The following is a 13,372-nucleotide window of genomic DNA, read 5'->3' as shown; positions in this document are numbered from 1 at the left end:
AAATTCATTTATTTCATTGGCCCTTCACGGTACAGCGCCACGAATGTTCTTTATACCGATTGGCCCAAACGACTGTCCATAACCGGAGTCCAAACACAGCATTGGCCCATCTCCCGTCATCGTTTTTCCGTTTGTGTTTGTCAACGTTCCAGGCTCTGCACGATCTAATTGGCTGTTGTCAGTTGTTTGAAGGCAGCTTATTGGCTGAAGCCGTCGCGCGGACGACCCGCCTTGTTCTACCTGTCCCGCTATGAGAGGCTGAAGGCTCTTCCTGCTGTTTGGAGCAGATCCGCCCTGTCTCCCCCCCCACCACTGCCCGTGGATCTCGTGTGCTGTGCTGCTGAGTGGTACAAGCCGGTTAGCATGCCACTCAAACGCGGATTCTGCTGCAAATAAATCCCGATCGTGATCACGCAACGCCGTATATCTGCAATTGGAGCGAAGGCCTGGTTGCGCAGAAATATTGGCGCCGCGGAGGGAGCGGGTTGGTGGATAGAGGGGTGCGTGGCGGTGGGAAGTGCTTTCCTAACCAAATCCTCCAGAACATGGCGGAGCACCACACCGCCTCCGACTGCAAGCACAAAGCGAGCTCCAACGCCGGAGGTTCGGTCTCCGGGAACGGACGACCCAACTCCCCGGCTGGATGCAGCGGAGGAGGCCTTTCCGGAGGACTGACGCAGCCGGCGGGATGGCAGTCTTTGCTGTCGTTCACCATTCTCTTTCTGGCCTGGCTGGCAGGGTTCAGCTCGCGACTTTTCGCAGTTATTCGCTTCGAGAGCATCATTCACGAGTTTGACCCTTGGTGAGTATCAAGGCGGGCGGGTTGTGGCGCATTTATCAGCTGACGTTTGCGTGTGTAATGCGCGGTTTTTCTCGCCGTCAATGAACTGTCAGTGCGGGCTGCACAAAGCCTCCGCGATCCTTCTTTCATCCGACTGTAATTGTTTCAGGAAGCGTTTAGTGTCTTGCTTTGCGTCCATGCTTGACAATTTTGACACGTAACCGCATGGCAGCTGCCCTCCATCTTCTTTTTTTTATATATATAATTCTCCATAAACGAAATTGTGATAGTTGTTACGATATAGTAATGTGCTGTTTTAATACAAAATGATTATCTTCTGAGATCTAATGCAAGGTTTCCTGAAAATCCAAAATGAAGCAAATGATCAGAAAATTCAAACTTTTGAGTGTTATTTCTTATATTATGCTGCTTTTTAAAATCCTTTATTTCTTAAGATGTGCTGTAATGCATTGTTGTTACTGTTTCTTATCAATAAATTCAATAGTAACTAAGCTAATATAATATAATAGTCCTAGTAACTATTCACCATTACAAATTCATGACTTGTTACTGGTCTACTAGTCACGAGTACAATGGCTTGTAAGTGGGATACACACAAGATCTAGTGTGTAGTCAATTAGTTCTGGTAAACCTTGAAGAGGAAATAACTGTTTGAGTAGCCGCAGTTATATTACAAGTAAGTACTTGTTTAGTAAGTGTTAAAACTATCACTAGTCAGGATTGATGTCTTTAACATATCCAGTGATAAATTTGCTGTAACTGTACAATAGTGGCTTTTCACTATGAGTCTCTATTGGATCACACATTTAATGTAAATTTCTATTTGTTTATATTGCTTATTGTTAGAAACTAAATCAATTTGTCACTAATATATATATTCTTTACGTACTCCTTTAGCTGCTAGTTACTTGAAGTTCAAGTGGTAGTGTCTACAGTTACTTATGACTAAGGCCAGACATAATCTGTGGACATTTCTCTTTCTGCTGAGAATTTTGTAAAAAAAAAAAAAAACTCTGGCTTTGTGTGGAATCATCATAACTAAAAACTTAATATATAAAATAAAAATACATTTTTACATTTTATTTAATGTTTACAATGCCAATCCAATTAGATCCACTTAATAAATAATATTTGATAAATATTTAATAATATTAATACTTGATAAACAGCAAGTCTATATATATATATATAATATTTCTACTTAAAGACAACATATTACTTAACAAATTGTGTAAGTAAATCATTTGAATATTTTATTATTATTATTATTATTATATCACAATAATAAATGGGAAATGAATTAAAAAATTGAATAATTATACATTTACACAAGTAAATACTCGTAGATGGACTAAAAATCGTCCTTGTTGGCCAATTATGACAAATTTAGTTGCTTTTAACAATAAGTACTTCGTTATGATGATTAGTAAGTGGTAATAGACATCAATGCAGTATTATTTAGAAATGATAGTTGATGCTAGGGCTGCACGATGTATTGTTTATTGCAATGTGCGGATCTGCAATAGTCACGTCGCAAGATATGCAATGTTAAGTCTGAATTAGTTTGCTGGGCAATAGTTGAACAGGAGCATGAATTGTATTAATTTACTGCATTTATTTTGAATGTATACGCTTTATGCAACAACAAAAAAATAATTGTGTATTGTTTCCAGTCCAAGTTATTAAAGGGTCACGAAACACCAAAACACATTTTTTGAGCTGTTGACAGTCGTATATGTGTCCCACACTGCTAAAAACACTATTAGGACACCTATATTTCACTAAAAAGTGTAAATTGGTTGTTTTTGCGTTATTTTAAGCAAATTCGTACTTCCTGTTTGAAACGAATTTTTGAAGCTTCGTCACGGTCATGACATAATAGCGTGTATTCCAGCGTGCAGACTGGACGTCTGTGCCAGAGTGAGTCTTATTACGTCTTACAGTGTGTTGCATTAATGCATGAGTATGGCTTGGGTCAAACCAATCAGCGCACTCTATTGTGCAACTTCATTAATATTCATTACTATCACCGTGTTTTCAGGACAGAGACGCCACGTTGTGTTGGCAAAACAAGCGTGAAGTGTTGCTTTTATAGTTTGCTGCAGTTAAGTTTTGTTTTCATTTTCTCTCTGTGAGAGCTCTGACTCACGTGTGGATTAACAGTGTACGCGACGCGCGACAACATTAACTTACGTGTCTAAGGAGGATTATTGTTTACCTGAGAGCTGTTCTCATCTGCAAACGCTGGGATCTGGAATCGTTTGTAGTATTCTCTTCATAAAGACGCGGCTCTAGTTGCTGGTGATTGTCCTGTCTCTACAGATTTGGTAAGTGAGCGACCAGTGCTCTTTGTTTATTCAGTTTGTTCGTATCTAACAAACTATTGCACAGAGTGTAAACACGTTAGCACCACAACCAAACTTTAACCTCGTGTAGGGTTTTTACCGCATTTAGTGACCGGAATAACACGCGCGGCTTTCTGACACTACCTGTCGTGTGCATCTAAGTTTCTGGGAAATGCAGAGGTTTTTTTTCTCTCATTCGCCGTGCGGTATAAAACATTGCATGAAAAATACACGCTTTAGAGCAGCTCCTCGAATCAAATATCTCGTGTGTCGCGAGGGGCATGAATGAATTCCCTGAATGAAAGAGCCAAACTGCAGTTAAAGTCCACTATTTAATAATTTGGCTAATAATTCGACTACAGATGTCCATGTAGGTTTAACACCATCACATTCTCCTGTATGTATGTGTGTGTGTGTGTGTATTTTGACTCTGAAACTCGCGCGTGCCCAAATCGACACTCCCACACCCTCCCACTTTAGTTCCTCCGACACTCCCCCCTAAACAGAGCTGGACACGCCCACTTTTCTGACTTTTTCCAAAGAAGAGGTGTGAAAACACCCTGCTGAAACGAGGGGGTTTCATGGCCCTTTAACAAAATAATTTTAAAATCAAATTACATTACATCTAATATACATTGTATTTTATTAACAATATATAATTTTACCTATCCCACTAACATATAATTTATTTTGTTTTAAAGCAAAACTCTTCATTTTGACTTAATTTTTCTGAAAACAAAACAATATTTTTACTTGATCTAAGAATTTATTGATAGTTGGACCAGAAATAAGACGAATTGTCTCATTGCGATTTATTTAATTTCTGTAGCTGAACTCTAATGGACTCTTCGAAAACCGTCAAATAATGCTATCCAATCTATCTTGTAAAACTCTATTTATATCGCAATATTTATCGCAGAAAAATAATATATGGCATGATCACATTTTTCCAATATCATGCAGCCCTTGTTAATACCTTAATACATCACCATAGTGTCCAAACGTTATGTTATGAAGGGCAAAATACCAAACTTGATTTCGAGTCGTGGGCCAAAGGTAAATGTGTAAAGCTGTATAATAAGGTCGCCATGGGTAATTTATTTTAAAATGAATAAAAAAAAACATGACTTTAATCCGATTAAGTAATGCATTATATATTCCTTGAACACTTTATAATTAACCTAAATTAATGAAGACATAAGAATTCCATTTCTAACACAATGAAGTTTAATGCTAAATAGTCAAGCAGCACCTGCCTTTGACTTGATTTGCTCACTAAGGACTTTTGAGTTGTGGTGTATCCGTTGAGCAACTGGATATTTATTAAATATTAATAATAATAATTTACAACATATAATTGAAACCTTTAATCAAATTATTTTTTTTCTAGCTTAAAATAAAACAATGTTTATTAAAGCTATTAACCCGCACTCTTTTCTCTGTTGGCATGGTGGGCTAAATTAAAGGTTACCATGGGCCAACCTTGGCCTGTGGCCCCTAGTTTGGGCAACTCTGCTCTAGTGTGAAATTTGCATTAACCTGCATCAACAGAATAGTTATTTTGCACTATATAAATAATGAGTAAAACAAATAAGTTTTATTATCTAATGAGTATTGATGAATGTTAAAAATGAACAAAGGAATTACTTGCAGTTGGATCACAGATTCTTGATATGAATCGCTGTTTGTCATTGTTAATTGCTAGCAATCCATTAATGATTAAAAGCCGACTAACATCATTAATTTAAGTTTGAATTCAGTTATTGGCTGTTATTATGATGGTGGTGTACACTAAAAGTGGATATCTGTAGCAGGAACTAAAACAGGAACTTGTAAATATTTAAAGAGTAATTGCTTCTTATTAGTAAATGGTAAAACTTGAATTGGCAGGAGTTTACAATAGTTGCCGCAGCACTACATAAATATAATGGAACAGTCATTAAAAAGAAATCTTTTTAAACAAAACCATAATAATCAAGTTTTAAGACGACTTGCTGTACTGTAACATCATGTCCTGGTACGTTTCATGTTTGCAGTTGGGGATTATTCATTAAAAAGAGAAAAAAAATCTCTGTTTCATAACACTGTCAGATTTCCCGATAAGTGTAATACTCTTGATCCACCGAGCTGTCACATTCAAGCTTTTAACTTCTGCTTTAGGACTAATGGTGTATTTTTAGCGCTAAAATGTTTAATCCATTCATGAATCATAAGGTTTGAGTTAAACCCCTTGTGCGGTAATTACATCCAATCGAGACTCAAAAGCATTTACTTCCCTTTCTTCAACATTTAGCTTCGCTGTCTAGTGTTTCCTTATGTCCTCCGTTAAGAGCAGCAGTCGCACCTGTTTATGACACTGTTATATAAAGTCTCAAGGTGGTAAATGAGAGTGGATTAATTTAGGTCAAATTCATAATCAGGAACTTTATGGTCACGCATCTCCTCATGCCAGACTCCTTAAACACAGTAATTGTATAAGCAGGTGTGATTTGCATTTCAGCAGTTTTGCTGCAAGAGAATAACAGCAGGAACATCCTTTCACAGTATGGTCCCAATTTTCAGATTTACAATAATAACGGCTGATATTGAGGGTCATGGTGCTCTGCATTCATTAGTCTGAACGGGAGATCAAACAGTGTTATCTGTGTGCTTAAACAAACCCTTAACCTGCCTCCTCGGCTAAAATTAATGACATTCAGTGGAAGTACGTCTTCATGCAAACCAGGAGACATACTATAAGGTTATGGGTTGTTTGCACTTGCCGTCATGATTTTCTTTCAGTGCTGTAAATCTGAATTTTGTTTTAGAAGCAATTCAATGAATTTTCCTAACTGAAACGGTGTCGCCCAAATACTTTAAAGCCAGAATATTTGATTTATTATTATATATTTGATATTATTTTTGAGTGTTTCTGTGGTGATGCATTTGACTGTGGTGGTGTCTGTGGCTTTCACACAATGTGGATAAGTAGCAACTACAGGTAAGCCTGTCAGCTGTGTGGGCACACTTAACTGTGACCACAAATACTTCTAGAATAGAAATGTCAAATTTGTTTGGCTGAAATATTGAAAGTTGGCATGTTCACAGTGAACTGTTCTGCAAATGGTTTAGTCACTTGGAACAACATCAGAAAAAAAAGTTTACCCTGAAGCAATTACAGAACTTCAGTTGTTTTTATTGCTGTTTTTTTTTTTTGGCCAAATGAAATCTTTCTGTGTTTCTGTAATAGCTTTTTCAGTGCATCACTTGTGTTTAGAAAGTTTGTAGAAGGAAGTGTTGTCAAAAATGTGTATATCGATTAGGCATGGGATGATTACTGTTTTTTTTAAAGTATACTGTGGTTTGGAAAAGGCAAGGTTTTAAAACTGCCAAAATGTTATGCTATACTGTTTCTCAGGTATGTGTACAATTTATTTTATTTACGTTTTATTATTTTATTAAATTTTTTTTTAGATTTAATTTTTTTTTACCCAGCTGTTTAAAAAGAATATATTTTAGAGCAGTAATTACAATATCTTCAAACAGTGATATTTTTTTTATTATCAAAAGTTATCATACCATCAGACTCTTATAGCCATCCATGCCTTATATCGATACTGATATATTTTAAATGATGCTTTTGGTTAGTGTCTATCAATACTGTTTGGTGCTTTCACACTCTCTTCTCACCAGAAGGGAATGAGATGAGGTTACAATGTTGATGTATTTTCTCCACACAGCATCAAAAATTGTATTGAATAATATAAATATTATTAGAAATTCCAGTATCGTGTTCGTTGGTGTTGTCATGATACAGATATTCGGTATCAATTGGTAATAAAATTTGAAAAAAGTCCATTTCCAACTAACGTTTAAGAGCTGTTGAGTATGTTCACCAGTATCGTGACTAGGCATGGGCCAGTAAATGATTCTGACGATATGCTAACCTTTGATAAAAATATCACTATTGAATGGTATTGTGATAACTGCCCTAAAATATATTCTTAATAAATGTCTGGGTAAAAAAAACAAACACGTTTCCCCTTTGAACACAAAATGATTTATTTTGAGAAACTTTTAAAATATTTTGGAGCAGTAAACTTGTCAGGCTGAATAATTCAAATGAATCATTGACTTCTGCTGCCTTCATTTGTTTCAAAAACACAGATTTCATTACAATTTTTGTAAATCTTTTCTGCTGGAGAGACTGTTGTCCTAAAAAAACATAAAACATAAAAAAAAGAAAAAATCTTGACTTCTCCAAACTGTGGTATACTTTTAAAACGGATATCATCCCATGCCTAATTGGGACAACAGTAGTATTCTGACAACACTAGTACAAACACACAATTTCTGATTTTATAAAATTAGAAGGATAAGGATTTTAGTTCGGTATTCCAATAGTAAACATGCTAGGATTGAAAATTGTATTTATTATTATTATTATTATTATTATTATTATAACTACTTTTTGATCAATTCAATGCAAATTGATAAGCGTTCTGGTCGTTTGCATTTTATTTCGTATTACACTGATTTGTGTTTGATACTATTGAGTTTGATCCATATTCTGAACAACACTGATCTAGCAACATCTAATCTGATTGACCGGATTGATGCAACTTCCTGTAGTGCAGACTCATGATTGATTGGTTTTCAAGGAGCCTGGGTGATGAAATGAATGCTTTTGGCTTGAGATGTTAACTAGGCCTGTCAAGATTATGAATTTAGAGCTGGCAATTAATTGTTATATGTATTACTTGGAAATCGTTAAATGAGCACATTATTTTCTTTAATGAAAGTATCCACTTTCATTAGGTTCCACCTAAATTTAAAATTGGAAATGCACACTGTGCGCTTATCATGGTTATCTAATAAAATGAGGAGTAAATCAAATGCATACAATTAGACGATTGAGCAATACATGTATAAAGCTTAATCTGCACTATATTTTACTGAACAGAGTTTGTGAATTCATATGTTTGAGTAATATTTAGTTTTGATTGAGGATCTTGCTGGCATATTAACTTGATATCCATGAGCAGAACCGATTCTTCTTTGTAGTCTGTTACTGTGGCCTATAAACGCATAACAATCTGTGCCTGGTTACTTTATGTGTTGGCGAGACAGCATATTTGTGTAGGATGTCAGTGGCCTAAATCAGTTGGAAGCTGCAGTCCAGTAGGAACGCCTACTAGCAAACAACAGCACAGAGACTTGACAACCTCCGGCTGTTTAATATCTAAAAGTGTGAACACCTCTTAAAGCTGCACATAGCCATCGATATGCATGTTCAAAAACTGGCTCTCGTTAGCACCGGGTTGAGTTGGCTATCTGGAGTGGAGACTAAAATGGACTGCACCACTTGCATGAGTAGATTTAATTAGCAAAACGGGGCATTGCTGTTTGCTAATGGCTTTTCTGAATTTTATTGGGATAGTTTTCTAAACCATTTACATATAATGGCTCAGCCAACCGTGCCTGTGTCATTAGCCCATTTCCATTCTGCACATTCATAAAACACAAGCACATCCCTTGAAATGGCGTCATTTATTCAGCATGATGCTACTTTGTTCCTTGTGATGCTGTTGCTCACTAAAGCTGAAAATAGTGTTTTTTTTTTTTTTGTTTTTTGGGTTTTTTTCTTGTCCTTGCTTGTTTGAGTAAATTAAAGGGATAGTTTGCCTAAAAATGAAAATGGTCATTTACTCAACTTTGACTTGTTCTACCAGTTTAGCAACAAAAGATATACTGAAGATTGTTGCTGGGGAAAAAATAGCCATTTAGTATTTTTATGTAGAGCATCTGCTTTTTTGTAACATGGTTCAACAGAAGAAAAACTCAAACTTTGGAACCACTTGAGTAGTAAGGTAAAGTTATTAAGGTTTTAGTTCGACCAAAAGTGTGAGTTAGTGCCAGCCCACATTTTGAGCAAAAAATAATCTAAGGCCATGTCCACACTCTGTTTTCATTTAAATCATTTAGAGGCCTTTTTTAGTAAACAAAAACGTATCTTTTTGAAAATGCTGTCCAATGTAGGGCTGCATGATTCTGGCTAAAATGACAATTACAATTTTTTTTTTTTTTTTGCTTAAGATCACAATTTCCTCACGATTCTATAGATTAATATGAGTAGGCTATTAATATTGTTATTCTCAAACATATTGTCACCTTGGAATTTTAAGGTTCTATCTGCGTTCTGAATGATTTTGAGATGTTGAGCTTCAAAGTTTTTGGAATCCATATAGCAAACAGTATGTGTATAACATTTTTTTTTTTTTAAATAAAAATTCTTAATGTAAACAACTTATAAAGAAAAACATCTCAAAGTACACAAGTTGTCATTTAATAAGAATATGTGAATAACTAAATTTTGACAAAAATGTCAGATAGAACCTTATTATTCTAAGTTAACTATATAGTAAAAAAACAATAATATTAGGTCTGTGTAGATCAACTGTTTGTTAAAATGCTAAATTTTGTATAGACTTGGAATGGTTGATTTAAACAGACTTTAAACATGTCCTGTTTGTTCACAGTGAAGTTATGCCAACAGAGTATTACCTTTCATAATTCTAAAGTTGAATTATTGTAACATACTTTCAAACTGTCATTGACAACATTATTAGACCATTTTTTTCCACTGGTAAAATCAATTTTAAATTTAAATGAGTCCCTCACGCATTAGCCCATTTTCAAGATTATATAAGCTAGAAATGTTGTACTGACAGTGTAAAACATTTATTTTAATGCACAACACTGTGTTCGCTATGAAACAAAAAAAAAAAAACATATCAAATGCTTGTCATAATCATAACACTAAAATGCGATGCGATCATTTAAATGATGTGCGCAGTCCAAAGTGGATACATTTGAAAACAATGCCACTTTTGACACCATTTTTGACGCCATTTTGCAGTGTTGACTGAAAATTAAGCTTTTGGGGAAAAAAAAGACTTCTTTTAGTCATGTCACGCAGTCATGTGACTGACCAATTCCGCTAACATGGACTACATTGTAAAGCAAATATTTTGGATGTCCTTTTTGACGGCTTATTTCAAGAATAATTTCACTTTGTGAAGTTTTACAAAGTAATTTCGAGAGGAGCACGTGATATGATTGATCACAGCTGGTCTCTCATCTACAACTATTAGTTAGCCAATCAGATGAATCCAAACTCACTATAAGTAGCCTGAGTAAAAACTAATCTCTTATTTTCGTTTATCTTCGTGCTCATTGACCAGGCAGGAGCCCTGGGCTCAATTATCTCCGAGCTCAGAGTTCTCTCCTGGGACAGCATGCCAAACCTGCTATTATTATCAAAGAATATCTACGTGTGAACACCTAAACTACATGCTCCATATTGCCTCTTTTCAAAGGATAAAGGTTATTTACTAGGAGCTATTGTTTTATTGCAGAAGCAGACCCAAGTTTAAAAGAGACGTAAAGTAAATAAACAGCTTGCAGATATGACAGGTAAAAGCGTATTACATTTTCGTGTGGATGACCGAAAGAATTGAAAACGATAATGTGGACATGAAGCCTTTTTAGACACCGTTTTCAAATTGATCGGTATTAGTAAAGACATAGCTCAGGTTAAAGCATACTGAGCTTTGACCCCAACAAATGAGCAATGGGGTGAATTGCAAGATTTCAAGGAAATGAGAGAAAGAACTACAATTCCATGAAGCATTGAAAGAAGTAAAAACGATGAAATGGATACATTTGATTTACAGTATCTGTTGAGCAAATTCATTTCAAGGTCACTGGAAAACATGCGCTTGTATACATGTATTGAGTGCATTTAATGAATAATTTTTGGAACTTTGATAGTAAGCGAAGCTAAAGATATTTTGATGTGCTTTATTGATATTCTGATTGTTGGTATTGTTTCGTAGAGCATCATGGACAATGCTGAATTTCTAGGGAAAATGTACTATTAAACCATTGTTTTAGAAATGGGTTGGTTTTTAATGTGAACAAATAAGTTTTAACAATCATATACGATCGATTTCAGAGCTCACAAATAATAAACCTTTAAATAAAGAGCAGTTATTTAAAATAAATAGATAAGAAAAAAAATCTTTCGTTGGAGAAAAGGAATGGTGATCTTACCTCTGAAACCTGACTGTTGCACTATATTGCATACGATGTATTGAGGCAGTGCTCTGTTTGACTGACCAGTGCTGAATGTAACTGAAACCTGTGCCTTTTTAATTCAAGTAATGTTTTAGTTTTGTTTATGTAATATAATAGCTGTAGAAATATGTGAATAGGTCTGCACATTTGTCTTCTGCTCTGAATGAAAGATGGGTTTTTTAGCTTCTGTTGCGAGTCTGATTGCGTAATTCCCGTCAATCCTTTTTAGTCCTATTTTTCACTGCCTTATTGTGCCGTTGGAGAGCATTCAAATCGTCTGTGATGTAACTGACTGATTGCATTTTTAAGAATTAAATCCATTTGTTTGTGCCTCTTATTTAGCTCGATTCTTGTGATTCACAGTGTTTACCTTTTGTTTGCGCATGTTCTCTCGAGTGTGCCATTCACACCACTCAAGCTATTGTGTGCTGTCTTTCAGTAATCTACTTCGACATGCAGGAGGGGTTTTTCTTTTTTCTTTTTTTTTTGCTGGCAGCCGTGCATTGGCTCAGATTGATTTTCCAGCTCTGTTAGTCATATGCATGTTGTGAAGCTTTTAACTGTGAGAGCGAGTGCTCATTGTAAGAGGTTGGGATGCTGGTCTTTCTGGGTTATTGGTTTCCTGGGCGCAGATCGGGCTTAGTCTTGGATTCCAGCCTGCTAACACTTGCCAGTGATTCAGCATGTTAAGATATGGGTATTTTTAAAGGTGCTATTGAATGCTTTTATACACGGTTTGTTGAAATTGTTCTCTGATGTCTACAGAGAAGGTATGTGGCTGGTGTTAGTGCAAAAAAAAATACCCACAAGTGTTTTTTCAGGCTCATTTAGATGCAAAGTAATTGCCCCTAGAATGAAAGCTCTGGTTTTACCTTATTTGGAAGAGTCATGGATGTTAATGAGCTGAAACGTACAAAATAGTCATATGTCAGTTGTCCAAAATGTTTCGATAAACTGTGTAGAGCAATCGTCAATTGTTTCAACTGATTTATATTAGGAACAAGTGAGCTATGTGTACAGAATAATGGAGTCTGCTCCTCCAATAAACCTCCTGATTAATGGGTTTTGAATAAAATCAAAGTCTCTTTAAGTCGAGTCAATTCACTCGGTAGCCATCTTTGAAACACCTATTGGGCAGTGTGCTCAGGCATTCTGTTTGAGTGGGAAAGCCTCAAATTCTCCAAAAATTGCTTGCCAAGCTTATGATTACATTTTTATATTAGGAATCACTAGGGATGTAACGGTATTGTAAATACCGTCATACCGCAATATTAATTTTTTTCGATATTACCGAAGTCGCATGACTCGGTAAAACTTTAGGTCTTCTGAGAAAATTTGCTCAGGCGATTGAAGCGAACGGGAGGTAGCGAAAACTACTGTTCCCATCAGCCCATGCTTGACCATCATCCCTTGCGGTCTGTTGTCGCTACAGATCCAGTAATGCGGAAATGGAGTGTGCTGCTAGAAGCGGGGATGAAAAGAGCTGGAAAACTCTAAGCCCCCGTTTACACTAATGCGTTTTAGTTTGAAAACGCATAAGTTTTGCTACGGTTACGCCAACCGTCCACACTACGCCGGAGTTCTCGAGCGCCGAAAACAGAGCGTTTCGAAAACGCAGGAGAGGTTGTTTTCATTCTGAAACGCTGCTGTTCCGTCTTATTGTGGATGATGGAAAACGGAGACGTCTGAAAACGGAGGCGGGGCTGCAGACGTTCGCCTCTCTGATTGGGGCTTTTCCTGAATATTAAGTAGCCTAACACGCACAGTTCAGTGCTGCATTCTTTCCGTGTAAGTTCAGACTTCGCAAGTTTTGATCAAGGCTGCAGTCTCTTCTTCTCAGTTTGATATGGAAAAGCAGACTATACCGAGGACACGGGTAAATCTTTAAAGGGAACAGTGTACTTTATAACTTCATTCACATCACCCTGGCTTCGTTGTTTCACTTTCTCAACAATAAAATGTAAACATGATTTAAGGAACTGCATATTTTCATTTTAATATTGGCAACTTAGACAGCAGACATGTTGAGGCGCCGTGCTGCATAAGATGAGCGTCATCTTCACTGTGTGGATATTTATAACAAAACGGAGCCGATAACAACTGCCTC

At 36.2% G+C, this 13,372-nt stretch overlaps 1 protein-coding gene across 3 annotated transcripts in view; it reads left to right on the top strand.

Annotated features, from left to right (window-relative positions):
• Positions 1 to 268: 268 nt before the first annotated feature.
• The window catches only part of stt3b (STT3 oligosaccharyltransferase complex catalytic subunit B), a 98,141-nt gene continuing 85,037 nt past the window's right edge, over positions 269 to 13,372 (top strand). For 2 of the 3 annotated variants that reach the window (XR_012391344.1, XM_073924618.1), the window contains exon 1: positions 281 to 802. Coding sequence is in view for 1 of the 3 variants with exons in the window: in NM_001328161.1 (NP_001315090.1) it covers positions 546 to 802 (257 nt within the window). In the remaining 2 variants the exon portion in view is untranslated. 3 annotated transcript variants of the gene reach the window in all.

The sequence above is a fragment of the Danio rerio genome, chromosome 16 (assembly GCF_049306965.1).
Source record: "Danio rerio strain Tuebingen ecotype United States chromosome 16, GRCz12tu, whole genome shotgun sequence".
NCBI lineage: Eukaryota > Metazoa > Chordata > Actinopteri > Cypriniformes > Danionidae > Danio > Danio rerio.
This window is presented reverse-complemented; position numbering and strand designations above follow the sequence as displayed.